The 26,566-nt window shown below is 43.9% G+C and overlaps 1 protein-coding gene across 2 annotated transcripts; it reads right to left on the bottom strand.

The window, feature by feature from the left end:
* Window positions 1-183: 183 nt before the first annotated feature.
* Window positions 184-25,966, bottom strand: VPS33A (VPS33A core subunit of CORVET and HOPS complexes). 2 transcript variants are annotated; one of them, XM_013981307.3, is made up of 13 exons: window positions 25,789-25,966; window positions 23,293-23,358; window positions 22,507-22,634; window positions 21,158-21,344; window positions 19,295-19,411; window positions 18,213-18,387; window positions 13,507-13,700; window positions 11,163-11,289; window positions 9,370-9,437; window positions 8,507-8,644; window positions 5,884-6,021; window positions 3,826-4,016; window positions 184-3,449 (listed from the first exon to the last, which is right to left on the bottom strand). In XM_013981307.3, the coding sequence occupies exons 1-12, from the start codon at window positions 25,888-25,890 to the stop codon at window positions 3,864-3,866; spliced, it is 1,593 nt and encodes a 530-aa protein (XP_013836761.1). In that variant the 5' UTR covers window positions 25,891-25,966; the 3' UTR covers window positions 184-3,449; window positions 3,826-3,863.
* Window positions 25,967-26,566: the final 600 nt, after the last annotated feature.

The following is a 26,566-nucleotide window of genomic DNA, read 5'->3' as shown; positions in this document are numbered from 1 at the left end:
TCTTTTTTGTGGTGTAGGAGAACTGTCTACCCAACTAGACAAAAGTCCAGACATGATGTAAACAATCCATCCTCTCTGAGAATAAACGTACCATTCACATACCCTTTTTCTCAGTAAGGGCACACTCCTTTGAGACAAAGACTACTTCAAGTATTAAATGAACTTACACAAAGGCGTATAATATATAATTATCCACCACTTTGTATTTGCATACAAATGAAGCAATTGATGTTTTGAAGTCTTCTGTGGAATGCATTTTTAGGAGCTGACCTAACTCTGCTCCGAGCAAGCAAGTATAGAGTCACGAGTGAATGCAGACACAACTGAGGATCTGTTCACAGGACAAAACCCCCGCCAAGGAGACTTGACTGGACTTGAATCGAATCCCAAGAGCTGAAAACACCAAGGGACAAGGTAGATTTCATTATCTAAAGCAGCTGAGGCTGACCACTGCTGGGGTTGGAAGGTATAAGCTAATCTCCCTGGGATAGCAAGTATTTGAAAAAGGATTCCTGAAATAAGAAGAGTTTTCTTTAAGACCTTTCCAAATACTGGATGTCAAAGCCAAGTTAAATCCATTAGAAGCTAACCTTTTAAATATTCTCTCTGCTACTCCTCATTCTTAAAGAGATTTTTTATTTTTCTTTTTTGGCTCCCCGGAGGCATATAGAGTTCCCAGGCCAGGGATGAGATGCGAGCCACATCTGTGACAGCACTGGATCTCGAACCCACTGTGCTGGGCCAGGGATCGAACTTTCACTCTAGTGCTCTACAGACACCACCGATCCTGATGTGCCACAGTGGGAACTCCATTTTTTTTTGGCTGCCCCATGGCATATTAAGTTCCTGGGCCAGGGATCAGATCTGAACTGCTGGAGTTGTGACCTATGCCATGGCTGCAGCAACACCGGATTCTTGACCCACTGTGCCAGGCTGGGGATTGAACCTGTGTCCCTGCTGCTGCAGAGACACTGTTGATCCCCTTGTACCACAGCAGGGACTCTGAGATTTTTTACAAAATACAGAATTTCTCCTTCCCTCACAATATGCAGTGTGCTAACAGAATTCCACTAGTGAAGAAAAGTGAGGAAAATATGTATGGGTACTAGTTAATAAAAGAAATGACACCTGGGAAGGGATGCTAACTGAGTCCCTGGCAAGGAGGGAGAAATCAGCTAACTTTGCTGGAAACCATCCATTTGGTCCCCTTCTTGGCCCTACCTCCTCCAGAGAGCAGGAGGGAGATTTCCAACCTGTCCACAGCCTTGCAGTCTCCTGTGGGAGGGGTAGCAGCTACGGTCGCTGGACTGCAGGGTATAGACAAGCTGCACCAGAGGGGGGTGAGGTCACCAGACCAGGGACTGAATTGGAACTGGGTGTTTTCAAGTAAAATGGACGTGAGAGGCTGTATGTGGAGTGTCTGCAGCTGCCGCTGCTTACAGTAGGATCAGCTGGATGGGAAGGCCCAGGATGGGCAGGGAAGAAAACTGAAACGTCTTGGAATCAATAACACGTGCACTAAGAAAGCATCTTTAAACAGTTAAATTCTCAGGGAGTTCCCGCTATGGCTCAGTGGTTAACGAATCTGACTAGGAACCATGAAGTTGTGGTTCATCCCTGGCCTTGCTCAGTGGGTTAAGGATCCAGCGTTGCCGTGAGCTGTGGTGTAGGTTACAGACGTGGCTTGGATCCCGTGATGCTGTGTCTCTGGCGTAGGCTGGCAGCTACAGCTCCGATTCAACCCCTAGCCTGGGAATCTCCATATGCTGCGGGAGCAACCCTAGAAAAGGCAAAAAGACAAAACAAACAAACAAACAAAACAAAATAAAAAAACAGTTAAATTCTCAGGAAGCTGCTCCCTAATTTTATGTTCCTCAATGTGAGAAGTCCTGGGTAAGTATGGGATCAACCAATTTAGTTGATCAGACAGATCATTAACCTATCTATGTTCTGGGGAAAGAAACTCCTCCACACCTCTTGCTTTATAGAAGAAGAGGAATCAAAAACGGGAGTTCCCGTCACGGCACAGCAGAAACGAGCCCAACTAGTTAGTATCCACCAGGATGTGGGTTCGATCCCTGGCCTTGCTCAGTGGGTCAGGGATCCAGTGTTGCTGTGAGTTGTGGTGTAGGTTACAGATGTGGCTCAGATCCCCTATTGCTATGGCTGTGTAGGCCAGAAGCTGTAGCTGCGATTCGAGCCCTAGCCTTTGAACATCCATATGCCACGGGTGCGGCCCTAAAAAGTGGGGAAAAAAAGCAAAACAAAAACAAAAACAGAAGAAATTCTTGCTGTGGCACAACAGGATTGGCGGTGAATCTGTAGCTCTGGGACATAGGTTCCATCCCTGGCCCCACACAGTGGGTTAAGGATCCAGTGTAGCTGCAGCTGCAGTGTAGGTCCTGGCTATGGCTGAGATCTGAACTCTGGCCCAGACACTTCACACACCTTGGGGTGGCCAAAAAAAACCAAGATACTAAAAAACAGGAGGAACCTAGAGTTCACTGGTGGTTTAGCAGTTGAGGATCCAGCATTATCACTGCTGTGGCGCAGGTTCAATCCCTGGCCCATGAATTTCTGCATGCCACAGAAATGGCAAAATAAAACAAAAACCTACCCAGAAAGAACCATAAACTTGCTTTAACGACCAGATAAAATAGAAACTGGGGACACTGAATGTAATGTGTCATGTTCTGCGGGAAAAAGAAATCTCAAATCAGTCATAATGTTAACTCTCGGCCCCTCAACATTTAACCACTTCCATATGCATGGTACATCTTCCAGAAATTCAGCACTATTATTGGGGGTTGGACTTCCCACTTTGATTTTCATTTTTACCTGCTTGCCTGCTTGGTCCCTGCTTTTTTTTGGCTGCAAATTCCCAGGCCAGGGAACGAACCTGAGCCACAGCTGTAACCAGAGCCACAGCAGTTTTGGAACTGGCCCCTTTTGTGTGGCTGTATAGATCATCCAGCCCCACCATCCTAAATATATCTCCAGATGTCTCTAATGAAGATCCTGAGCTCCTAACATTTAAAAACTGGTATTTCTTTTACACAAGTTGATTCTCTTCCATTCTTCTTTCTTTAAGAAATTAGGAAGACAAAAGAGAAGCAGAAAGGAGAAAACAGCATAATTTAAGAAGCTGACCCCAGAGTAACTTCTATATTCTCGTGTTATTCCTCCATAGGGTTGCACTTCCTTCCAGCAACTTCTTCAAAGGAGCAGTTTATTCTGTAGTTCACTGGTAGGTGTACTTTGAATGCCCTAGAAAGGTTTTTCCATTAGCGACTCTATCCAGCTGGCCCCGTTCATGAGTTTAGTGGTGGCGATTACATACTCTGTACCTCCGTCTTCCAACTGGGAAAGAAATCGCAGGGCAGCAATTTCAGCAAAGGTTACACCCCCGAGGAAAAATATCAGAGTGATTCGGTTTTCTCCTGGTTGACCTAAAATTCAAACATTTCACGATTAAGAATTATTTATTATTGATACTTCTCGTCCCACCTCTTAAAAAAAAAACAACCCAAAAACTGCGCCATTCATAAGAAAAAGTCATATATGTCCTGGTACAGATGGTTCATTTGAAACTCAAGAACATGATTTTGATCAATGTTTTTTCTGAGAGCCTCAATTCCGACATTAAAAGCTGCTACTCCTGAGGGAATAATGGGTTCTAGTGTTTACAGTATAATTCACAACAAGAGGTATACTGGACTCTGACTCCTAAGTACTTTACCAATGTATTTTGCAAAGCAACTGCACAATAGGTGGAAACCTCACTGACAGTACATAATTATCTGCAGATACCAGCCGTGGACTTACGTTTCTTTTGCAGTCCTGTGGGCAATGGCTGCCGTTCCTCAAAGTGGGGCCCTGGGAGGATGCGGAGAACTTCCTCGATACTCCGCCAGCCGGGCCGGGAAAGCAGCTGGGCCAGCCGCACACTGAGAGGGGCATAGCCACTGTACACATACGATATGTCCGTGGGATTCTATTAAATAAAGGGGAAAGGCCTGTAGAGGGAGACACACACAGAGCCACCTGACTGTGGCTTTTGGGGATAATCCAAAATTATTTGATTTGGCTTTGAGGGTTAGGAACACAAACAAATCCCTGAAAGATCCTGCTCCAATACTGAACTATCTTGCTCCAATCCACCCCAGCAGGGGTCTGCTCTCAGCAGCCCAGGGTTCACTTTCAACTGAAATCCTGAAAAGCCATTCAGAACAGCTCTAAGTACTGAAGGTGAAAAATTGTGACTTGGTTTGGTAAGAAACTTCTTGGAGGGTAAAGGGGAACTCTCTAGCTGGGAAACATAGCCTTTGACCTGGGCAGTTCTCCTTTCAGACATTTATCCCACAGAAGGGCCTGTACTCCAGGAAAGAAAAGACCAAAGTACAGACATTTCAATGCTGTATGTGCCAGCAAAAGACAGCAAACAACCCGAATTCCTATCAACAGAAATCTGTTAAATCATAAAATAAGGTTTATCTGAAAAACCGTTATGCAGAAAAAGAACTTAAGGAGTTCCTGTCATGGCTCAGTGGTTATCGAACCCAAGTAGTACCCTTGAGGATGAGGGTTTGACCCCTGGCCTCACTCAGTGGGTTAAGGATCTGGTGTTGCCGTAAGCTGTGGTGTAGGTCACAAACACGGCTTGGATCTGGCATTGCTGTGGCTGTGGCGTAGGCTGATGGCCATCACTCTGATTTGACTTCTAGCGTGGGAACCTTCATATACCTTGGGTGTGGTCCTAACAACAAAAAGGAAGTACTTAAAAGAATGGGGTAGCTCACAGAAGGCTCTTCAAGATACAGAGTTAAGAGGTGGGGGTTGGGGTGAGGCAGGTGTGAGCAGTGAAGAGAGCCAAACTAATATGCTCTTTACATTGTGCAACCCAGGAATTATCTACATTCCCACTGGGGAAAAACACCCATTTTACCATTGAGAGAGGAGACTGTTTAATTATTAGCTTTTATGGCAAGAGACAGCCTAAAAAAGACCCTTATGAAGAACGAAAAAAGAAGAAAAATGAAATTTTTTTTACTTTTATTTTTTTGGATGTGCCTGTAGTGTGCAGAAGTTCCCGGACCAGGGATTGAATTTAAGCCACAGCAGTGACAAAGCTGGATCTTTAACCTGCTAGGCCATCAGGGAACTCCAGAAAAATGAAATTTATAAAGACTGGAATAAATAATAAACATAAGGAAAAGTGCACCTGCTTTGGAGACCAATGGTGCAGAATATGTACCATTTATGTAAAAATGTTTGTCTGTACACAGACTCTTTCTGGAAGGATAAATAACAAGCCAGTTATAATGCTTGCCTCTGAGGGGAAACTGAAGTTGGATGTGGGAGGAAGCTTTTCACTGTGTGCTTTCCTTTGTACTGGACCCTTCTCTGATCCTCCCCACCCTTCTCCCAGGCACCCAGCAGGTGGCCCTGGGGGATCTACACCAACACACTCTGAGAGAAACTGGAGACAGGACAGCAGCGTGAGGTCAGGTTCCTGCTGCCCTGACTTCCTTGTGTGACGCTGCCAAGGGTGGTTATGTCCCTCTTGTGTCAGACAGCCTCTCCACACAGCTCTTCCCTGGAGGCTCTGGAAGAGTTCCCTCCCCCTGCCCTCAGGCTAGGCTGCGGAGGGTTCCCCATTGCCCTGCCTCTCGCTGACCCATTCCACCTTTAGGAAACTCCAGCTATCCCAAGTGAGAGGGCCCTCTGCTTCCTGCTGGGATTCACTCAGACACATGACATTTTCACAAACATTCTAGAGACTGTTAAGAAAGCAAGGTGGATGCATGCATCAAGTCACATAGGCCATTGCAATAAATCGTCAACAGGTTAACCCAACTGAGTTGAAGAGGAGGAGCATCTTACTTGTTCGTTTACATCATCCATCCAGAGGCGTAATGTCTTCCGAATGGTCGGGTAATTATTTCTGCCCCCTGTCTGTGGTTTCAGCAGGCCAGCCTTCTCCAGGTTGTGTAAGGTCAGTATGTGCTCAAAGCCATAGGTCTGCAAGAGAAGTTGTGCAGCCTTGATGTCAGACCAGGAAAATAGTTTCTGTGGCTTGTAAAAAAGTGCGCTTCCAACAAATCAACTGGGTTTGTGCTCAGAGGCATGTTATCAAAATCCAGGCAATGACTGTCTACAGGCACAGGAACAGGGCAGGGATGAGCTTGCCCTAAAACTGCTTGCCCATTACAACGAAGCCAGCTCCCTATCTCAAGGAATGGATGTCTATTTTTTTACTTTAAAGTTAGAATATCTGGATCCAACTTAAGTGAGGATCAAATAAATTACAGTGTATTTTTATAATTAGCTATTTAAAAAAAAAAGAACAAGGCAGATCTACACATCCTAATAAGAAAGATCTTCTGGAGTTATTCTTAAGGACAAAAATAAAATAAAATAATAGAATACTACATGGAGTAGGATTTTATTTATTTTTGCCTTTTTTTTGGGGGGGGGGGATGCACCTGTGGCACATGGAGGTTCCCAGGCTAGGCGCTGAATTGGAGCTGCAGCCACTAGCCCACACCACAGCCACATCAATGCAGGATCTGAGCCACATCTGCAACCTATACCACAGCTCACAGCAACGCCGGATCCTTAACCCACTAAGTGAGGCCAGGGATTGAACCTGCATTCTCATGGATCCTAGTTGGTTTTGTTAACCACTGAGCCACAAAGGGAACTCCCTAGGGTTTTATTTTTGTTAAAAAAATCTAGTAAATAATAATAATAGCTAACACTTACATAACACTTCCTATGTGCAAGGAACTCTTGTGTTCTGCGCGCTTTACATATGTTAACTCAGTCATTCTTTAATTTTTTTTCTTTTTATGGCCACACCTGTGGCATATGGAAGTTCCCAGGCTAGAGGTCAAATCGGAGCTGCAGCTGCTGGCCTATGCCACAGCCACAGCAATACCAGATCTGAGCTGCATCTGCACCCTATGCTGCAATCTTGTGGCAATGCCAGATCCTTAACCCATTGAGTGAGACCAGGGGTCAAACCTGCATCCTCATGGACACTATGTCGAGTTCTTAACCCACCAAGCCACAATGGGAACTCAACTCAGTTATTCTTATTATAACCCCACAAGGTAGATATTATTATATCCATCTTACAGAGAAGTTTAAATAACTTGCCCAAGGTCACACAACTTGGATCCAGCTGGTCCCACCCCACAGTCCCTGTATGTAAACATTACAAAAATGCAAAGAAGGGAATCTGGAAGCACACAAACCAAACTGCTGAAATCGGTCCCTTTGAGGGAAATAGGGTGGGGGGCATGGGGCGAAGGCAGGGAGAGTCACAGTTTGCACCATGTATTTCTGCTTTATTTAAATGTTATATAATGAGAATGCACATGTAATTTGTGTAATTTTTTAAAAGGAAAAAAACCCCTGAAAACAGAATGAGTGTTCAATTTTAACAATAATGTACTTAACCATGACTAGTAATAGCAAATAAATAGTGCCTGAGATTTTTAAACAGGGGAGAATTTTAAAAACAATGATGTCAGAATTCCCATTGTGGCTCAGTGGGTTAAGAACCCAACAGTGTCCATGAGGACACAGGGTTTAATCCCTGGCCTCGCTCAGTGGGTTAAGGATCTCGCGTTGCCGTGAACTGTGGTGTGTAGGTCAAAGATGAGGCTCGGATCCCGCATTGATGTGGCTGTGGTGTAGGCCGGCAGCTGCAGCTTTGATTCAACCCCAAGCCCAGGAACTTCCAAATGCTGCAGGTGTAGCCCTAAAAAACAAAAGAAAAGAAAACACACCATAGTGGGCTTTTCCTATTATAAAGTAATGCAGGCTAAATTTAGGTAAGTCTGCTAAAGAAGAATCAGAAATTTATAAAAAGTTCTCTTCCTCCTTCAAATACCTGGTTAAGAGTAAGGGCAGTAGACCCTGGATGCCTAGGTTTTAGCATTGGCTCTGCCACTTACTAGCTTGGGCAAGGTACAGCACTCCTCTGTGCCTTAGTTTTATCGTCTATAAAATGGGGATGATATGAAGTATATAACAGCACTGTTGTGAGGATTAAACAAATGAAAATATATGTATATATATATGTATCTTCTAGTTAAGCCCGGCAACCCAGTAAACAATGATTAATACCAAGGACAATCCCTTCAGGTATTAAAAAATTTAAAAGACAGCAGAAACACTATACCAAAATAGCAGCTTTGTGAAATTTTTTTTTTTTTTAAAGATGTTTTTACCCCTGGCAAACTAGTACTTTTAAAAAAATACACTGGAGTTCCGGGCGTGGCTGTGGTTAACGAATCCGACTAGGAACCATGAGGTTGCGGGTTCGATCCCTGGCCTCGCTCAGTGGGTTAAGGATCCGGCGTTGCCGTGAGCTATGGTGTAGGTTGCAGACCCAATTCGACCCCTTGCCTGGGAACTTCCATATGCCGCGGGAGCAGCCCTAGAAAAGGCAAAAAGACAAAAAAAAAAAAAGAAAAAAAAAAATATATATATATACCTGCAGAATTTCTCTTTTGTAATAATCCAAAACCTTTTGTTTGAGTCCACTATTGCACACGGATTGGAGGCAAACCAGTCTTAACACCTTGATCAGTGGATGTTTCTGGGCAATACAATCCTCAATGTAACTGTTGACCTGGAAGTGAAGTATACACAGGTACCAGCATCTGGTTTGGGAACCGAAAGAACTTGATATTTACTATTACTTTTCAAAGTCAAATAAAGAAGCTGTGTGGAAGAATGGTTCATTCTTCTTCCACTTCCCCAAAGTCCCCTCCAAAGTAGCTCCTCCCGCCCCTGCCACACAGAGCCCCGCCACCACACAGACACACCAGTGATGGGGAGCGAGGCCGGCAAGGACACATTCAGGCAATCCAGTGGCCTGTCTGGACTCATCCGTCTCACAGACAACCTCCCGAAAGGCTGCTGCATGTCCAGGGTGTGTGTGATTTAGACCACCTCAGTAATAGCAGCAATTTACAGCACAAAGTAACAGGAATCTTTTTAGAAGATGGGAATTTTCATAAATTGAATAATTTTAAATTCAGTAATAGAGGTGGATCTGTAAAGAAATTATGTGACCAATTCTCTCAGAAAGAAAATCTATTAATTTATGTTACAGCCCTTAAAGATCTTTGATTTTAGGGGCAGGGTCTCGCCTTTCCATGCACAGCAGAAAGTGCCTTGCACACAGTCGTGTTAAATATATGATACTTGATAAAAATCTGTTTTCGCCTTCTGCATTTGCTCTTAAAAATATTTAGACAAAGCATGGGAATCCAAGCAACTGCTTTGCTAGCTGTAATCTTATGTATGATAAGGTATCAATTATTTGTTAGAACAATTTTATTGTTTACATACCTTATCAGTGTCTATTCCAGACATAAACTCCTGCTCCACTGTTAATTTATCAAAGAAGTCTTCAGAAGCTAAAACAGAAATAGCAAGTTTGTAACTAAGAAAGTAAATAAATATTAATGCTTTAATACACAGAGCATGATTAAGAAACAAGACATGCAAAAAGTTTAAATTGACTCCTGAAAAGAATTTTCTAAGAAACATGGAAAACCTATAACTTTATACTCTTAAATTACATCAGAAAGCATTGATCTTTAGGACTCTAATAAGATCTCAAGAATTTTTCCTCAGTATCAATGAAAGCTAATTTTCCAAGAGCATTTCACTTTCATCATCAGATCAACCCAGTTTCGTCTAATTTCTACTTCAATTAATATGAAAACAAAGGATTGATTTTCCAACACTGTTTAAGATTCAAAGTAAACAGGGCATTGTGCAATCTCCTACTTAGCTTTTACAGCCTCTGTGTTTTTTTGTGAGTTTTTTTTTTTTGTTTGGCTGCACCTGTGGCATGTGAAAATTCCCAGGCCTGGGATCGAACCTATGCCACAGCAGAGACCCAAACCACAGCAGTGACAACACCGGATCTTTAACCTGTTGAGCCACCAGGAAATTCTCCAGCTTCTGCTTTAATGAATAAACTCATCTTTGGTGCAATATACATCTTTCTTTCAAAATACTTAACATATGCTCTCCACCAATTCTTCAGTCTTTAAAGGAAAAACAAAAACTAAAAGATGGGAGTTCCCTCATGACACAGCAGAAACGAATCCAACCAGGAATCATGAAGTTGTAGGTTCGATCCCCGGCCTCACTCAGCAGGTTAAGGATCTGGCGTGGCTGTGAGCTGTGGTATAGGTTGCAGACGTGGCTTGGATCTGGCATTGCTGTGGCTGTGGCGTAGACCAGAAGCGATAGCTCCAATTAGACTCCTAGCCTGGGAACCTCCATGTGCCTCGAGCGCGGCCCCCAAAAGACAAAAGACTCCTCCCCAAAAAAACTAAAACAAACATTGTGATGCCCTAATTAAGTAATCCTTAACAACAGGAAAAAAAAAAAAAACAACTAAAAAAATTAACCATATTATGGAAGTAAATTTATGGAAGAACTTTTTTCTTTTTTCCTCCATTTTTTTAAATTACTCAAATGAATTTATCACATCTGTAGTTGTATAATGATCATAACAATCTGATTTCACAGGATTTCCATCCCACAGCCCAGGCACATCCCCCCAACCCCTGGAATAACTTTTTTTTTTCTCATTTTGATATTCCAAATATTTTGTTATATGATTATACTATTTTAATAAGGAAAAAGACTGAGTTAACCACAAATGGAACTTTTTTTTTTTTTTTTTGCCTTTTGCCTTTTGTCTTTTTAGGGCTGTACCTGCAGCATATGGAGGTTCCCAGGCTAGGGGTCAAATTGGAGCTGTAGCTGCTGGCCTAAGCCAGAGCCACAGCAACACCAGATCTGAGCCGCATCTGCAACCTACACCACAACTCATGGCAACGCCGGATCCTTCACCCACTGAGCAAGGCTGGGGATCGAACCTGCAACCTCATGGTTCCTAGTCGGATTTGTTTCTGCCGTGCCACGATGGGAACTCCCCAAAATGGAACATTTTTAACTATGAACATGTGTATACTTAATTAACATTGAGAATCATACACAGTATTAAAAACAGAGCTGACTTTCCCAAGGGAATATGGTGGTGCCAATGACCATGGGGTCAGACGTGGTGCGTGGACGTCCTCCCCACCCAGCTGAGCATGATCACTCCCAAGGATACTCACTAGTAACATCTTTGATTAGCTCTGCAATCGAGGTATGGTTTGCGAGTGAGCCTCTTGCTGCCTGCATGTGGGGCAGCTGTGAAACGAACTGCTTGATCTCCCCAACTGTCTTGGCGTTGTGCCTTTCCTGAAACGTGTAAAACAGTAGAACCATCAAGTGGGGAAGACATTTTATTTTTAAGTGCTCTGTTCTTTGTATTATTTAGAGGACACTTAATTTATGCTAATGTGGAAAGAAAACAGAATACAAATAAATCAGGCCAAACCTACCCCCATTACATAGAAAAACAGAAAAGATAAGCTCACTGTGCCTAATTACTGCATCAATACTTCTCTCTTTTTTTTAAACTTTTTTTTGCCATGTATGAGGCATGCAGAAGTTTCCAGGCCAGGGATTAAACCCATACCATAGCAGTGACAATGCTGGATCCTTAATCTGCTGTGCCATCAGGGAAATCCACCTCAGTACTTCTTCAGGAAGCAAATGCCCAAAGTTCGTTCTTTCCAGGCACCAGATCATACTGAGTTTTGTTTGTTTGTTTGTTTTTGTCTTTTTGCCTTTTCTAGGGTTGCTCCCGCAGCATATGGAGGTTCCCAGGCTAGGGGTTCAATTGGAGCTGCAGCCAGCCGCCAGCCTATGCCACAGCCACAGCAAATTGGGATCTGAGCTGCATCTTCAACCTACACCACAGCTCACGGCAATGCTGGATCCTTAACCCACTTAGCAGGGCCAGGGATTGAAGCTGTAACCTCATGGTTCCTAGTTGGATTCATTAACCACTGAATCATGACGGGGAACTCCGTATACTGAGTTTTTTGGTTTGTTTTTTCTTTTTATGGTTGCACCTGCAGCATATGGAAGTTCCTGGGCTAGGGGTCGAATAAGAACTGCAGCTGCCAGCCTACACCACAGCCATGGCAACTTGGGATCCAAGCCATGTCTGTGACCTGTGCCCCAACTTGTGGCATCACTGGATCCTTAACCTACTGAGTAAAGCCAGGGATTGAACCTGTATCCTTACGGACACTATGTCTGGTTCTCAACCCACTGCACCACAATGGGAACTCCTATCATACTGTGATAACTCTTTGTAGGGGACAGTACTAGGTTATCCACAAACATTTCTGAATGAAAAATGAAAATGAAAATATGAGCTTCATAAACAGTGAAAAGTTTCCTCCATAAAAAAAAAAAAATCCATTCTTACTGCTGAACCTCAATCTCAAATACTGTCCATGAATAAAGTGAACCTTGGAGCTCTAGTAATGGCTCAGCAGGTTATGAACCCAACTAGCATCCGTGAGGATATAGGTTTGATCCTTGGCCTCAGTCAGTGGGTTAAGGATCTGGTGTTGCTGTGAGCTGTGGTGTAGGCTACAGATGTGGCTCAGAACCCACACTGCTGTGGCTGTGGCATAGGCCGGCAGCTGCAGCTCCAATTCAACCCTTAGCCTGGGAACTTCCACATGTCATAGGTTCGGCCATAAAAAAAAAAAAAAAAAAAAAAAAAAAGTGAAACTCACTTAGTGACGAAAAAATTATTTTTATAAAATTCAATAATTTAACCCAAAAGTAACTTCAGAAATTTGAAGAAAATCAATTAATGAATACAATCTTTAGAAAGACATACTCAGTGGAAAAAATTCTCCTGATTTAAGTTTCTGAAGACTAAATATGCAGAGTTTATCATCTTATTGAATTCCCATGTTTAAAAAATGAGCTTAACCAAGAATAAACCAGTGGCCGGGCAAGAGGAGGCAAGAAGGTGATAATGAGGCCCCCAATTTAAAAGCTCTGGGCAGCTGGGATTTCACTCTCTTTCACTCTCATTATCACCTACCGATTCTGCAGGGTCCCCCTGGCATGTTGGCTAAACTGGGAGCTTTTGGCCCGAGCTGCAAGTTCTATTATAGAGGATCTTTTATTTAGAGGACAGCTGGCTCTCTCTTAAGTGAGACAGGAAATAATTAAAAAGAAAGTAAGGCAAATATTTATGGTGAAAGCTTATAAACTGCAAATACTACCCCTTCCTCCCCCCAAAGGAGAAAAACTTCACAGTTTTTCTCATGGGTCTGAGGAGGTTTAAAAAGAAAACCTTGGGTCCTCCAATGGCTGAATCTGCAGCCCTGTCTTTTTTTTTTCTTTTTGGCAATGCTTGCAGCATGCAGAAGTTTCTGGACCAGGTAATGAACCCTCGCCATGGCAGTGACCTAAGCCGCAGCAGTGACAGAGCTGGATCCTTAACCCACTGCAACTCCTGCAGCCTTGTGCACCTTAGGGTGGCTCTTCTTCCCCTTGTGGGGTGGAACCTACAGAAGCAGGGTGACAACCAGACCATCTCACCTCAAACGCTGCAGAGATCACCTTTGCTTTCTTGCTCAGCACGGAGCCTACTGCATTGAAGTTTTTATCTCGGATCTCAGCATACAGCTCCTCCGCAGAATTCAGCTGAAGCTTCTTTGCTTCCGTGGGAAGATCCTTCCCACTATCACCCTGTTTCTTAGGTGCAAATTTCTCCGGAGGTAATTTCACGAAACCTGAACAACAGTGGAGGGAGACAAGGCCCTGAGTTCAAACAAGTGCCCAGACACAAAGCAGAATTTTCCATCTCAGGAGAGAATGGCAACCAGCTTTAGACAAAAATGGCGCACAGCACTGAGGTTCTTCTTCTTCCATGATCAAAGTACAGGATGCAGTAACTCTTTAAGAGCAATATCATGGTTCTACTTTTCTTTGGAGGCACCCATCTAAATCACAGCAACAATGTCCAGTTCCTCCACTTATTCAGGGATTAGGTCACTTTTTCACTTAAAAAAACTTAAGGATCTCCCCATTATCTTCTGGTGTTATTCAAACTGTAGGTCATGTCCCATGAGTGGATCATGAAATCAAGTTGATGCGTGGCAATTAGCATTATAAACAAACAAATAAATAAATAAAACAGCAAAAAAAATATTAAGTACCATAGTATATCACACGAAGTAGGAGAAGTTTTGTTTTTTTTGTTTGTTTGTTTGTTTTTTGTCTTTTGTCCTTTTAGGGCTGCTCCCTTTGGCATATGGAGGTTCCCAGGCTAGGGGTCTAACTGGAGCTTTAGCCGCAGGCCTATGCCAGAGCCACAGCAACGCAGGATCCGAGCCGCGTCTGAGACCTACACCACAGCTCACGGCAACGCCAGATCCTCAACCCACTGAGCAAGGCCAGGGATCAAACCTGCAACCTCATGGTTCCTAGTCAGATTCATTAACCACTGAGCCATGACAGGAACTCCAGTTTTTTTATTTTAATAAAATTTTGCTTCAGATTCACACATACAGCATGTGTGCTACGTTATGACATAAGATACATTTCTTTCTATAGATTGTTATTGAAAATAGTTTGAAAGCTATCAACCCACTTCCTTGGTTTTTTTTTTTCCCAGCCCACTTCCTGATTTAACAATAAAGTTTTATTGGTGCAAAGCCATGTCTATTCCTTATGTCTTATCTGGGGATGCTTTCACATTACAATGCAGAAGTGAGAGTCCACAGAGACACCACATGACCTAAAATACTTAAGAGAAGTTAGCCACCCTGCTCTAGAATAAGCTCCCAAATTCCTCAGCATGGTACCCAGTTCCTCCACTAAGCAGCCTGAACCTACTTCTCCCAACTCTGTTCATGTCAAAACAATTTAGTCGCCATTGCTGGGAACACCCCAGTCATCCCCATGAACTACCTATAGCACATAAGCTAAGAAGCTTGGCAATATGAACCAAGGGCTTATAACATTAACACATCTGACCCCACAATCCTCCATCAGAGAATGCAGAGAAAGAAAGTAATATGATATAGGAAAAAAAAATTTATGTATACAGATGGCTTTTTTTTTTTTTTTTTTGGTCTTTTTTCCTTTTCTAGGGCCGCTCCCGCAGCATATGGAGGTTCCCAAGCTAGGGGTCTAATCGGAGCTGTAGCCGCCGGCCTACACCAGAGCCACAGCAACAGGGGATCTGAGCTGCGTCTGTGACCCACACCACAGCTCAGGGCAATGCCGGATCCTTAACCCACTGAGCAAGGCCAGGGACGGAACCCGCCACCTCATGCTTCCCAGTTGGATTCATTAACCACTGAGTCACCATGGGAACTCCTGTTTTTTTGTCTTTTTAGGGCAGCACGGGTGCAACATGGAGGTTCCAGGCTAGGGGTTGAATTGGAGCTACAGATGACGGCCTATATCACAGTCACAACAACTCGGGATCCCAGTGGCGTCTTCAACCTACACCACAAATGACGGCAATGCCAGATCCTTAACCCACTGAGCGAGGCCAGGAATCAAACCCATGTCCTCATGGATACTAGTCTGGTTCATTAACCATTGAGCCACAATGGGAACTCCTACCAATGCTTTTATAATCATAAAAAAACCCCAAACAACCTAAAATACCCAACATTAGGAGAACGACAATGCAAATGACAGTATAATATATATTACGGATTTTAATTAAGCTGTTAAAATTATGCATATGCCGATAAAATGCTCATATCATGCCAGATCAAAACAGAGGTTCAAAATAATTTGTACAAGCTGGTTCTGTTTTTTGTTAGCTAAAATAAACTCTACATAGAAAAAGGACTATAAGGAAATACATCAAAACATTAACATTGGTTGTGCCAAGGTTTTGGGGGTGGGGTTACAGGGATAATTGGAGAACTATGTTTTTTGTCTTTATTTTCCCAATTTTCCCTTAATCAATGTTTGATATATTATGAAAAATTCGCTGCAAAGAAACTGTGAATTCACATGTATTCCTTCTCTTCTTGGAGAATCCTCTATTTCCAAAGCCCTTGCTGAGGCTGTCTCACAGGCCACCTCTCTGCCCTAATGCCTGGCTCCCTTCCATGGTCTCCTGGGTGTTTCACTCTCTGGGGCCTTAAGATGAGGCTACCTTGTTTCTTTGATTCCTACCCACCAGAATTCCTCTATCAATGAAATGAAATGAATTCCTCTGTCAAAGAAACAGAGTTTTAAAAAGTATCTATGGGAGTTCCTGTTGTGCCACAGCAGAAATGAACCCGACCAGGAATTAAGGTTTGATGCCTGGCCTCGCTCAGTGGGTTAAGGAGCCGGCGTTGCTGTGAGCTGTGGTGTAGGTTGCAGACATGGCTCAGATCTGGCGTTGCTATGGCTGTGGTGTAGGCCAGCAGCTGTAGCTCCAATTAGACCCCTAGTCTGGGAACCTCCATATGCCACGGGTGTGCCCCCCTACCACCAAAAAAAGACAAATAAGTAAATAAATAAAAATTAAAAGTATCTATAATGCCATCTTTTGGAATGAATAATTAAAAAATAAGACTTTTTACAACCTTATCATTCAAGACTCTTTATTTTGTGGAAACGCCTCTTCATATCTATGTCTTTATTCCTTCGGCCATCCATCCATCCACCCTTACAGCAAAATACACCTAACAAAAAATTTACCACTTTAACCATTTTAGTGTACACTTGAAGAGCATTTAGCAGAGTTCCCGTCGTGGCTAAGTGGAAACGAAATCAGACTAGCATCCATGAGGACCCAAGTTCAATCCCTGGCCATGCTCAGTGGATTAAGGATCTCACGTTGCCGTGAGCTACAGTGTAGGTCGCAGACACAGCTCAGATCCTGAGTTGCTGTGGCTGTGGTGTAGGCCAGCACAGCTCCAATTCAACCCCCAGCCTGGGAACTTCCATATGCTGCAGGTATGGCCCTAAAGACAAAAAAAAAAAAAAAAAAAAAAAAAGCATTAAGTATGTGCACAACTTTGTACAACCACAGCTAGTATCTAGTTCCAGAATTTTTCATCCCCAAAGGAAACCCTGAACCCAATAAGCAGTCCCTCTCCCACCCTGTTCCTGAGGCCTGGCAACCACTAATCTGTTTTCTGTCTGTTTCTCCCTCCAGGCCATTCCTTGGCTCCCTGTGACGTAATTCACCATGGCAACTGAGGCCAGAGACTGATGTAAATGAGGGAAGCAGGCCAGGATGGGACAGAGGGAGTGGTGGAGTCTGTTGTGAACTGGGGAGAAGGGCTTGTCTAAAGTGGGGGTGGGGTAGGGTAGTTTCCACTGGACACCAGCTGCCATGTGGGAATGTGGCCTCAGGGTTGCCAGGGCTTCAGATGTTTTTAAAGACTTGGCAGACATCAGAATTCCTGTTTTTAAATTTCCCCAATTTTTTTTTTTTTTTTTTTTTTTTTGCTGCACCATGAAAAGCAGCAAATGGAAACATACGAACGTTCCCAGGCCAGGGATTGAATCTGAACCACAGCTGCAACTTATACCATAGCTGCAGCAATGCTTGATCCTTTAACCCACTGTGCCCAGCTGGGGATTACAACCATGGCTCCGCTGCAACCTGAGTTGTTGCAGCTGGGTCCTTCACCCCCCGTGTCACAGAGGGAACTCTAAAATTTCCCTAATTTTAAATTTGGACAGAAACAAACAAACAAACATCATATAGACCAAAACCCAATAAAACATGTTTGTAACCTCTGACCCCAAGTCGGTCAAGCCTAAAATCTTGCAGGCCTTTGAGGTCTTTCATTTAGTATCCCCAACCTCCTGTATCAGTCTTTTCTCCAGAATGTCCCCAGCTGTGCTCTCTGCCTCAGCAAGCTGGTGGTACCACAATTCACTGCAGTTATCATGCCACTCCCCAGCACCCCCTCTAAACTCCATCCATCTTTCCAAACTCGGTACAAACGCTACATTTTCCAGAAGCTTTCCTGAATGCCTTCTAGCCACGGGGCCTACATTCTCCAATGCAGTGCCATCCATATTTAGCCCCTGCCCTCTGCTCAGAGAGGCAGGCACAGTCCCATGCACTAAACATCTGCCAGCCCTTGTGTGACCAATGACGATAGTTCGCTCAGATGTCATTTAATCCTAGTGTCTCTAGGTCTAAAGTCAGTACTTTAATTTTTTCAAATATTCTCTGATGTATTTAGAAAGGAAACGCCTTATAAAAAAATAGCCTTTGGAGTATATTTATCAGATTACCTCTTAGTAAAAGTTGGTGTTTCTTTACTCACTGTTCTGAATGCCATAAATCTCATCAATGAGTCCTTCGTATGTAAGCTGAGTGGCAAGAGGCGTTAATAAATCCACATTCCGATCAAGCAACAGGAGATTATCAAAAACAGGAAATATTGAATTTTGGCTTCCTGTAAACTCTCTCTTCATTCGAATCATCATATTGGCCACTTGCTGGAAACAAAACATTGGATCAGGTGGGACCCTCCTGGGACTGAGCAGATTTAAAAATTCAGCTAACAATGGAAAGCATCAAAAAAGTTTAAAAAAAGGAGGAAAACTGTGAAAGAGTGAGACTGATAAGAAACAAGCAGCTACCAGAAAAGCACATGCTGAAGGCTGCCCCTTGTGATACTTACACTTTAGCAGTGGCAGCTGCTATTTCTCAAGAAGGCATAAAATCACGTAGTCTATTTTTGTTATGCACAGTGGTTCTGTACTATAAAGTCACTGAGAATACTGAATCAGCGAAAACTGAACCACTGCTCCCATGGGCAATCCACAGTTAGGGTTCCGGGAACCTTTGCTTATAACATTTTCATCATCTGATCAATATATGACCTTGTTTTATGTGTGTTTCTGTTTAGAGACACATTCTGTTTAGATTCACTATCACTCAAGCCTGAACAAAGCTCACCTAACATGAGTCTTCTCCCTAAGGTGCACCATGGACTTCCCAGCTCTGAGCACTAGAGAGTGTTTTGGCACCACCCTTGTGGGCCATTTTAAACTGTAAAGTCAGCAACAAAAAAAGCACAAAAATGAAAAAAAAAAAAAAAAGTGGTATTGAGTAGTGCATGGCACTATATAGTCGAAAAAAGGACACTTGTTCACAGTATGGGCTGAAACAAGAAGGAAGAGGGTTGGTCGGTTTGACCTCAGCTGGGAACATGGACAGTGAACAGCTCAAATTACGGCCTCGCTGTGCACATCCCCAAAACACTGTGGATATCGATTTGTGGGCTACAGATACATTTTAGCATGTAGGCAAACTCCCAAATAAAAATGATCAACTGTATTTGTAAATAGATTCCCACACCTCCCCCTCCCTTTACTACCAGGATCATCTGCCGATTCTCACCCGGGCGCACTCTCCTTTCCCGAAGATCTGGGGGATCGTCCCGTACAGAGCTTGCAGTGTCATCAGGCCCTTGGCAGCGTGGTATAGGCTGGTCTGGTCGCTCTCCAGGTAGCATTCCTTTGGGAAGAAAGGACCGGTTATGGTCAGGCCATGGTCATCCTGGGGCCTGAGGGTGCAGCCTCTGTCTGGTGATGGGATGTGACGGTCACTGGGTAAGACCTGTTCCACTTACTCCCCACTTTGCCAGGGAAGCTGGGGACTCAGGTCCATTTTACAAAGCTGATGTTTGGCAGCCCAGGCTACAAGGCCAACGGCTCTGCTGTTGGGGGTACCAATGAAAGCAATTCTCCCTGGGGCAGAGTGTTCACCAGGCATGCCAGCTCTTCTAAGTTTATCAGCTCTTTTTCTTAAAAAATTTTGGAGTTCCCCTCGTGGCTCAGTGCTTAACAAACCCGACTAGGATCCATAAGGATGTGGGTTCTGATCTCTGGCCTCCCTCAGTGGGTTAAGGATGTGGTGTTGCCGTGAGCTACGGTGTAGGTTGCAGATGCAGCTTGGATCATGCATTGCTGTGGCTGTGGCATAGGCCTGCAGCTGTAGCTCTGATCAGACCCCTAGCCTGGGAACCTCCATATACCGTGGGTGTGGCAAAAAAATAAATAAATAAATAAAACAAAAAAATTTATGCCTAGGTTTTTCTTTTGTATTTTTTAAATATAGTTGATTTACAATGTTGTGCCAATTTCTGCTGTACACCATAGTGACCCAGGCATACACACACACATACATTCTTTTTCTCACACTAATCTTCCATCATGTTCCATCCCGGTTTATCAACTCCTGAACAAGCTACTTATTAGGGAAGATCTACCTGGGGAAGGAGTTCTCTCCTTCACTTTGGTGAGTGTAAAGGTTGGTAGGACGTTGTGAGAGAGGCACATGCCAACACCCATAAATGCGCATATACTCTGACCCCCCCGCAACCCCCCAAAGTCCCAGATGACCACACCACAGAACACCTGGCCATTTTTATAAACATGGTGTAGATTTTCCCATGTGCTCTGGCCCTGGGAGGAAGGGGGACTGTTCCCGGAAAGAGCCTGTGAGGAGTGCTTGGTCTTTACTGAAAGTAATACCAGGTAGCTCTTCCAAGGCTATGATTTTAACATGTCACTGCATATGACATGTCAAAATCAAGAATGTCCTGAGAGGACTTCCCATTGCGGCGAAGCAGAAATGAATCTGACTAGTATTTATGAGGTTACGGATTCTATTCCTGGCCTTGCTCAGTGGGTTAAAGATCCAGCATTGCTGTGAGCTGTGGTATAGGTCGAAGGTTCGGGCTGGATCCCACATGGCTGTGGCTGTGGCCAGCAGTTGCAGCTCTGATTCGACCCCTAGCCTGAGAACTTCCATATGCTGCAGGTGTGGCCCTAAAAAGACAAAAAAAAAAAAAAAAAAAAAAAAAAAAAAGGCAAGCAAACTGATTTCATTGACACTGTCATGCTCATAAATGTGATGAAAATTAAAGTCTGACATTAACAAAGAAGATGCGGGGAGTTCCCGTCGTGGCGCAGTGGTTAATGAATCCGACTAGGAACCATGAGGTTGCGGGTTTGGTCCCTGCCCTTGCTCAGTGGGTTAACGATCCGGCATTGCCGTGAGCTGTGGTGTAGGTTGCAGACGCGGCTCGGATCCCGTGTTGCTGTGGCTCTGGCGTAGGCCGGTGGCTACAGCTCCGATTCAACCCCTAGCCTGGGAACCTCCACATGCCGCGGGAGCGGCCCAAGAAATAGCAACAACAACAACAAAAGACAAAAGACAAAAAAAAAAAAAAAAAAACAAAGAAGATGCCAGACTTACTTTGAATGCACTCTCTGACTCCATGGATAAGAGATCCCCATCAAATGGAATGAGATCTAGGCTGTACTCCTCCCTATGAATGAAGGATCCCAAGACACCCAGATCCTTTAACCGCTGTTCACACAATAAGCTACGTCGTGGTACAAACAAAATGTGGAAATCTCTGGCTGGGCCACGTCTGTCTTCACTGCAAAAGAAGAAACATTTGTTAGCTTATGAGCTCTTTAGAGCCCCAGCCTACTTCACTTACTTCATTCCCATTGGCACACAGCAGGCACTAAATAAATGCTGGTTCCATAAACATATGAATAGTGACTGCTTTCAGACCAACTGTTACAGTTGCTTTCTCACTCAATCTCTCTCTCTCTTTTTTTTTGTCCTTGACAGGAAAGCAGCATTGATTCATCTTCAATATTTGTGATGCATCTTCTAGCTTTCTCTTTAACTATTTATGGGGGCATTAAAGTTCTCAGGCTTCCCGAAACAGGATAGCTATGTTTTATTGAAAACAAATGGTTCTTTAACCAAACCAATGTAGCAGCAGAGTCTCATATTGAAATGAAAGATCACTCCTGACTCCTCACTCTACTTTCCCTGACAGTGATCTTCCCAAAATAGCCCATATGCTTTTAAGATTTCAGGGGCCACAACAATCGATTGGACCACAGAGTGCAGAGTGGGCTGGGATAACTTCCTCTCTAGACTAGATGTTCTATGAAATTTTAATCAGCTCTTACTTTGCTTATGAAAATCCAGAAAGCTATATTCAGGTTATTGAAAAATAGCCATTATAGGTTTTGTTTTTTTAATCAGTGTCCCTTCTATTGATAAATGCCCAAACTTTTAGCAGTCCTGAAAGAATGGGATTAACCACCCTCTCAGTTTGAACAATGTCACAAGTTTCCCATTTCCCTTCTTATATTCTTCCATGCCTATCCCAGTTTTCCCAAAGACCACTTTCCAAGAGTTTCCATTGTGGCCCAGAGGGTAAGGATCCTGACTAGTACCCATGAGGATATGGGTTCAATCCCTGGCCTTGCTCAGTGGATTAAGAATCCAGCACTGCGAGAGGCCGTGACATATGTTACAGATGCAGCTAGGATCTGGTGTTGCTATGGCTGTGGTGTAGGCTGTCAGCTACAGTTTCAATTCTACCCCTAGCCTGGGAACTTCCATATGCCGTGGGTAAGGCCATAAAAATAAAATAAAATAAAATAAAATATAATTTAAAAAAAAGACCACTTTCCAATGCACTTACAAGAGAAGGGGTTTGCAATGAAAAACTCAAGACATTAAAACCATTAGAAGAATCTGCTTCTTTTGGCTCAAAGAGAAGTTCTTAGAGATACCTGAGCACATTTTCAGCAATTATATCCATCAATTCTAGCCTGGGTCTGACAAAAAAAATAATGTTCTTGACATCAGCTGCTGGCAAACGACTTCCTTTAAGTGTGAACATTTTTTCCACTTCATGTTCCTAGGAAAACACATACACAAAAGATTAACAAAAACCATTGAAACTTGCTTATCATATCCAGGCTCAGACACCATAAACAAGTCAAATGCACATCAATACTTTATTATCAAAATTTAGATTTCTCAGAGCCAGTTGTATAAAGGACACGGTTTCAGGATGAAGCCACCGCTACTGGATCTGAATTTAAATGACCCTCAGGTGATGAACTACCACAGATACCATGTAACAGTTACTAGCAAGTAATTTGAATCATTACAGACTCACCGACCAAAGGACCACTGTGTACAAAACAGCCCACGCATTAGTATCAGTATTTAAAAGATCAAACAGGAGATCCCTTTGTGGCTCAGTGGTTAACACACCTGACTAGGATCCATGAGGATGTGGGTTTGATCCCTGACCACACTCAGTGGGTTAAGGATCCAGCATTGCCATGGGCTGTGGTGTACGTCCAGGATGCAGGATGGATCCCTTGCTGCTGTGGCTGTGGTGTAGGCTGGCAGCTGTAACTCCAATTCAATCCCTAGCCTGGGAACTTCCATATGCTGCAGGTAAGGCCCTAAAAAGACCAAAAAAAAAAAAAAAAAAATCTCCTTACTGTTATTGTTAAAATACAGAATGATTAATCCCTGAACAGAACCCAAATAGGTTATTTTACCTTCAGTAATGAGTACTGTGCAATCAGGCCAAATGGTCCTGTGAGGTACTCATCCCAAACTATTGCCTGTAAGAGAGAAGAAACATCCTCTTATTACTGATAATAACAGGAAGTGCAACAATATCAACAGAAAATAGCAGTCATACATGGTAAAAAATATTGCCCTCAAAGTCTGAATTAACAAAGATTGTAACTGGCTCTGATCACATTCATATCCTACAGGTCTAAGACAAATAACATCAGGGCAAGTGATGTTAATGTCAGTCAAGGAAAAGTTAAGAGTTGCTGTCCTAAACAGACAGAAGGAACTATAGTTTGTTGAGTATCTGTGTCATGGTATTAATTATTACACTGAACCATTTGGAAGCTGCCAATTGCAACCTAGTATTTTATATGTGTCATATAATCCAATTACAAAAATTAAAACCTCTGATACCCATACTATAAATCTTATTTTTTCTTTTTCAGCTATAACCGAGGCATATAGAAAAGTTCCTGGGCCAGGGGTCGAATCTGAGCTGGAGCTGCAACCTACACCACAGCCGCAGCAATGCCCAATCCTTAACCCACTGTGTCAGGCTGGGGGTGGAAGTGGCACCTCCCCAGAGACCAAGCCACATCATCGGCACAATATGCCACAGTGGTAACTCCTACAAATCTTACTTTGACAGAAGGGGAAATTTTAAAAGGCTCAGGAAGTTTAAGTAACATGTCCAAGGCCACATAGGGACCTTGGACATACATAACATAAGGAAGTCAGGACTCCAACCTAGGACTTATAATCTCACAGGCCATTGCTCTGGGACCCTAGGAGCATTTCTGCTGCCAAACTCCAGTGGGATTTTTTTCTTTTTTCGACTGAAATTTTTAGATAACTATAGATTAATATTCAGCTGTAAGAAACAGTACAGAACAATTCCTAAGACACTTTGCTCAGTTCCTCTGACAAAACATTTTGCAACACTACAGCACAATAGGTGTTACAACCAGGATACTGAATTGACATAATCCATGCTCTCATTCAGATTTCAGCATCATTTCCCGACTTTTAACTGAGCACCTAGGACTTTGCCTGCTTTTGTCTTCTCTCAATGGCTGCTAGCACCTACTCTACCTCTTGGGGTCCCATTCTTTTTTTTTTTTTTTTCTTTTTCTTTTTAGGCCTGCACTTGTGGCATATGGAAGTTCCCAGGCCAGGGGTGCAACTGGAGCTGCAGCTGCAGGCCTATGCTACAGCCACAACGTGGGATCCTTAACCCACTGAGCAGGGCCAGGGATCCAACTCACATCCTCATGGATGCTAGTCAGGTTCCTTACCTCTGGGCCACAAAAGGAACTCCACAGAGTGCTATTCTTTCTAATATTCGTTTCAGAGTTTTCCCAATTTTCCTTTTCTCTTCAGAGCTTTATTGCCAGTTACTTTATGGGGACTGATAAATCATAAGGAGAGAGGGTCAAGGTAATACCACTTAAACGAAATGCTGGGAAGTCCCTTACCTACTATGTTTCCCATTCCATTGTGAGCTGGATGCTAATTAATGTCTAACTGGAAGTTCCCATGTGGTGCAGCGGTTAAAGAGCTGGCATTGTCACTGCAGGGCTCACGCTGCTGCTGTGGTGAAAGTTTGATCCCTGGCTCAAAAACTTCCACATGCCCCAGGGTGGCCAGGAAAAAAAAAAAAATGTCTAACAGGAGAAACAATTCTGTTTCGAGAGGCTGACGTTAAAAACCTCAAATGCTGGAGTTCCCGTCATGGCGCAGTGGTTAACGAATCCGACTAGGAACCATGAGGTTGAGGGTTTGGTCCCTGCCCTTGCTCAGTGGGTTAAGGATCTGGCGTTGCCGTGAGCTGTGGTGTAGATTGCAGACGCGGCTCGGATCCTGCGTTGCTGTGGCTCTGGCGTAGGCTGGTGGCCACAGCTCTGATTAGACCCCTAGCCTGGGAACCTCCATATGCCGCGGGAGCGGTCAAAGAAATAGCAAAAAGACAAAAAAAAAAAAAAAAAAAAAAAAAAAAAAAAAACCCTCAAATGCTACCACTTCTCATAATCCATGTGAAGAAAAGGTTGTAAGACAGTGGTGCTTCAGACTTTCAAAGGTATGGTTTCTAACCACACGTATGATCTTTGTAATGAATGGACACTGGATCATCTACGTCCTCGGGCCGGCCCGCCTCAACAGTGTGTAGGGGTGGGGGTGGCACCGGATTCGCCCCTCTGGACCTGAATGGCACTGACACAAGCTGATTCGTGAGGGACTAAGGTAGCACAGTGGCTTATTCCGCTTCCACGAAACAATCGCGATGCCACGCAGAATCCAGGCTGGATGCCCCAGGCCCCACCAGCTGTCCCCTCTCCCCGCCTCATCATACCCGCCGGCTCTCCTCTCTGGAAGCCCCAGGGGACCTCGTACACCCGGAGCTCAGGCGGTCAAGGACCGGGTTAGGCCAAGTCGGACGGCGCTGGAGGGCGGTGTCGCCGCGCACTGTCCCTCACCTTGCTTCCCGCGCACTTGTCCAGGAACTCTCGCAGCTCGCGACGCACCGCCTCGCGCAGCACGTTCAGGTTAACTCGCCCATAGGATAGGTGCGCCGCCATCTTGCCCCACCGCCCCCTACTCCCCCCTCGATCCAACTGAATCGGCTTTTCCCCAGCAGAGCCCACGGGCGCAGTCACGTGACGGCGTGTTCACGTGACCCGGGCCGCCGACCTTACGCCAAACCCGGAAACTAGAATCGTCAGCTGTCTGCCGCTTTCTTGGCCCTAACGCCCGCCGCTTTATTCTACCTCTTGGGTTCTGAGGCTTTTTAAGACCACAGCCTCAGTCCAGGAGCTGTTGAGCGCTGAGAGCTGTGTTTAAGGATAGAGTCTGGGTCTTACTCATCTCGTTGAAAAATCGAGAGACTTTCTTCAGAGCAGCAAGCATACCGCTGCAAAATGGTAACCAAGCTGAGCTTGAATGGAAATCTTTTCGATTTATAGCTATCGAAAGGGCCTGAGCTTTGTTCTTTCGGTTTGTCGGCTACAGTCTACAAAAATGGCTAAGGGCCGCGGGAACTTTGAGTGACTTGTCCCTTTAGCTCTTCCTAATAGACTTTTGTGTGATGTGTAGTATTTCACACAAACGGTATCCGACGTGGAATCCAGGTAAAATTCTTGTGAATTACGAGGATGAAAGAAGATGTAATTTACATGGTATAATTTATGTAAAAGGCTTAGTGCGCCTGTAATTTAACAATTGTTCAATAAATAACATTAGGAAGATATATGTTTT

The sequence above is a fragment of the Sus scrofa genome, chromosome 14, assembly GCF_054392235.1.
Source record: "Sus scrofa isolate SSC_HxYL_T2T_F1_AM1 chromosome 14, Sscrofa_HxYL_maternal_Yorkshire_Landrace_v2.0, whole genome shotgun sequence".
Lineage (NCBI taxonomy): Eukaryota > Metazoa > Chordata > Mammalia > Artiodactyla > Suidae > Sus > Sus scrofa.
The sequence above is the reverse complement of the archived record's forward strand: the minus strand, read 5'-3'. Positions and strand labels throughout refer to the sequence as shown.

What these genes read in the sequence shown, in the direction of transcription:
- VPS33A (XM_013981307.3), bottom strand. Translation starts at nt 25,890, where the DNA reads ATGGCGGCGCACCTATCCTATGGGCGAGTTAACCTGAACGTGCTGCGC. An exon ending in GGAAAGGAGAGTGCGCCCGG is followed by an intron (nt 18,388 to 19,294) that starts GTGAGAATCGGC and finishes TTTTGTTTCCAG; the next exon opens with CAAGTGGCCAATATGATGAT. An exon ending in GATTTATGGCATTCAGAACA is followed by an intron (nt 13,701 to 18,212) that starts GTGAGTAAAGAA and finishes ACTGTTGTTCAG; the next exon opens with GTTTCGTGAAATTACCTCCG.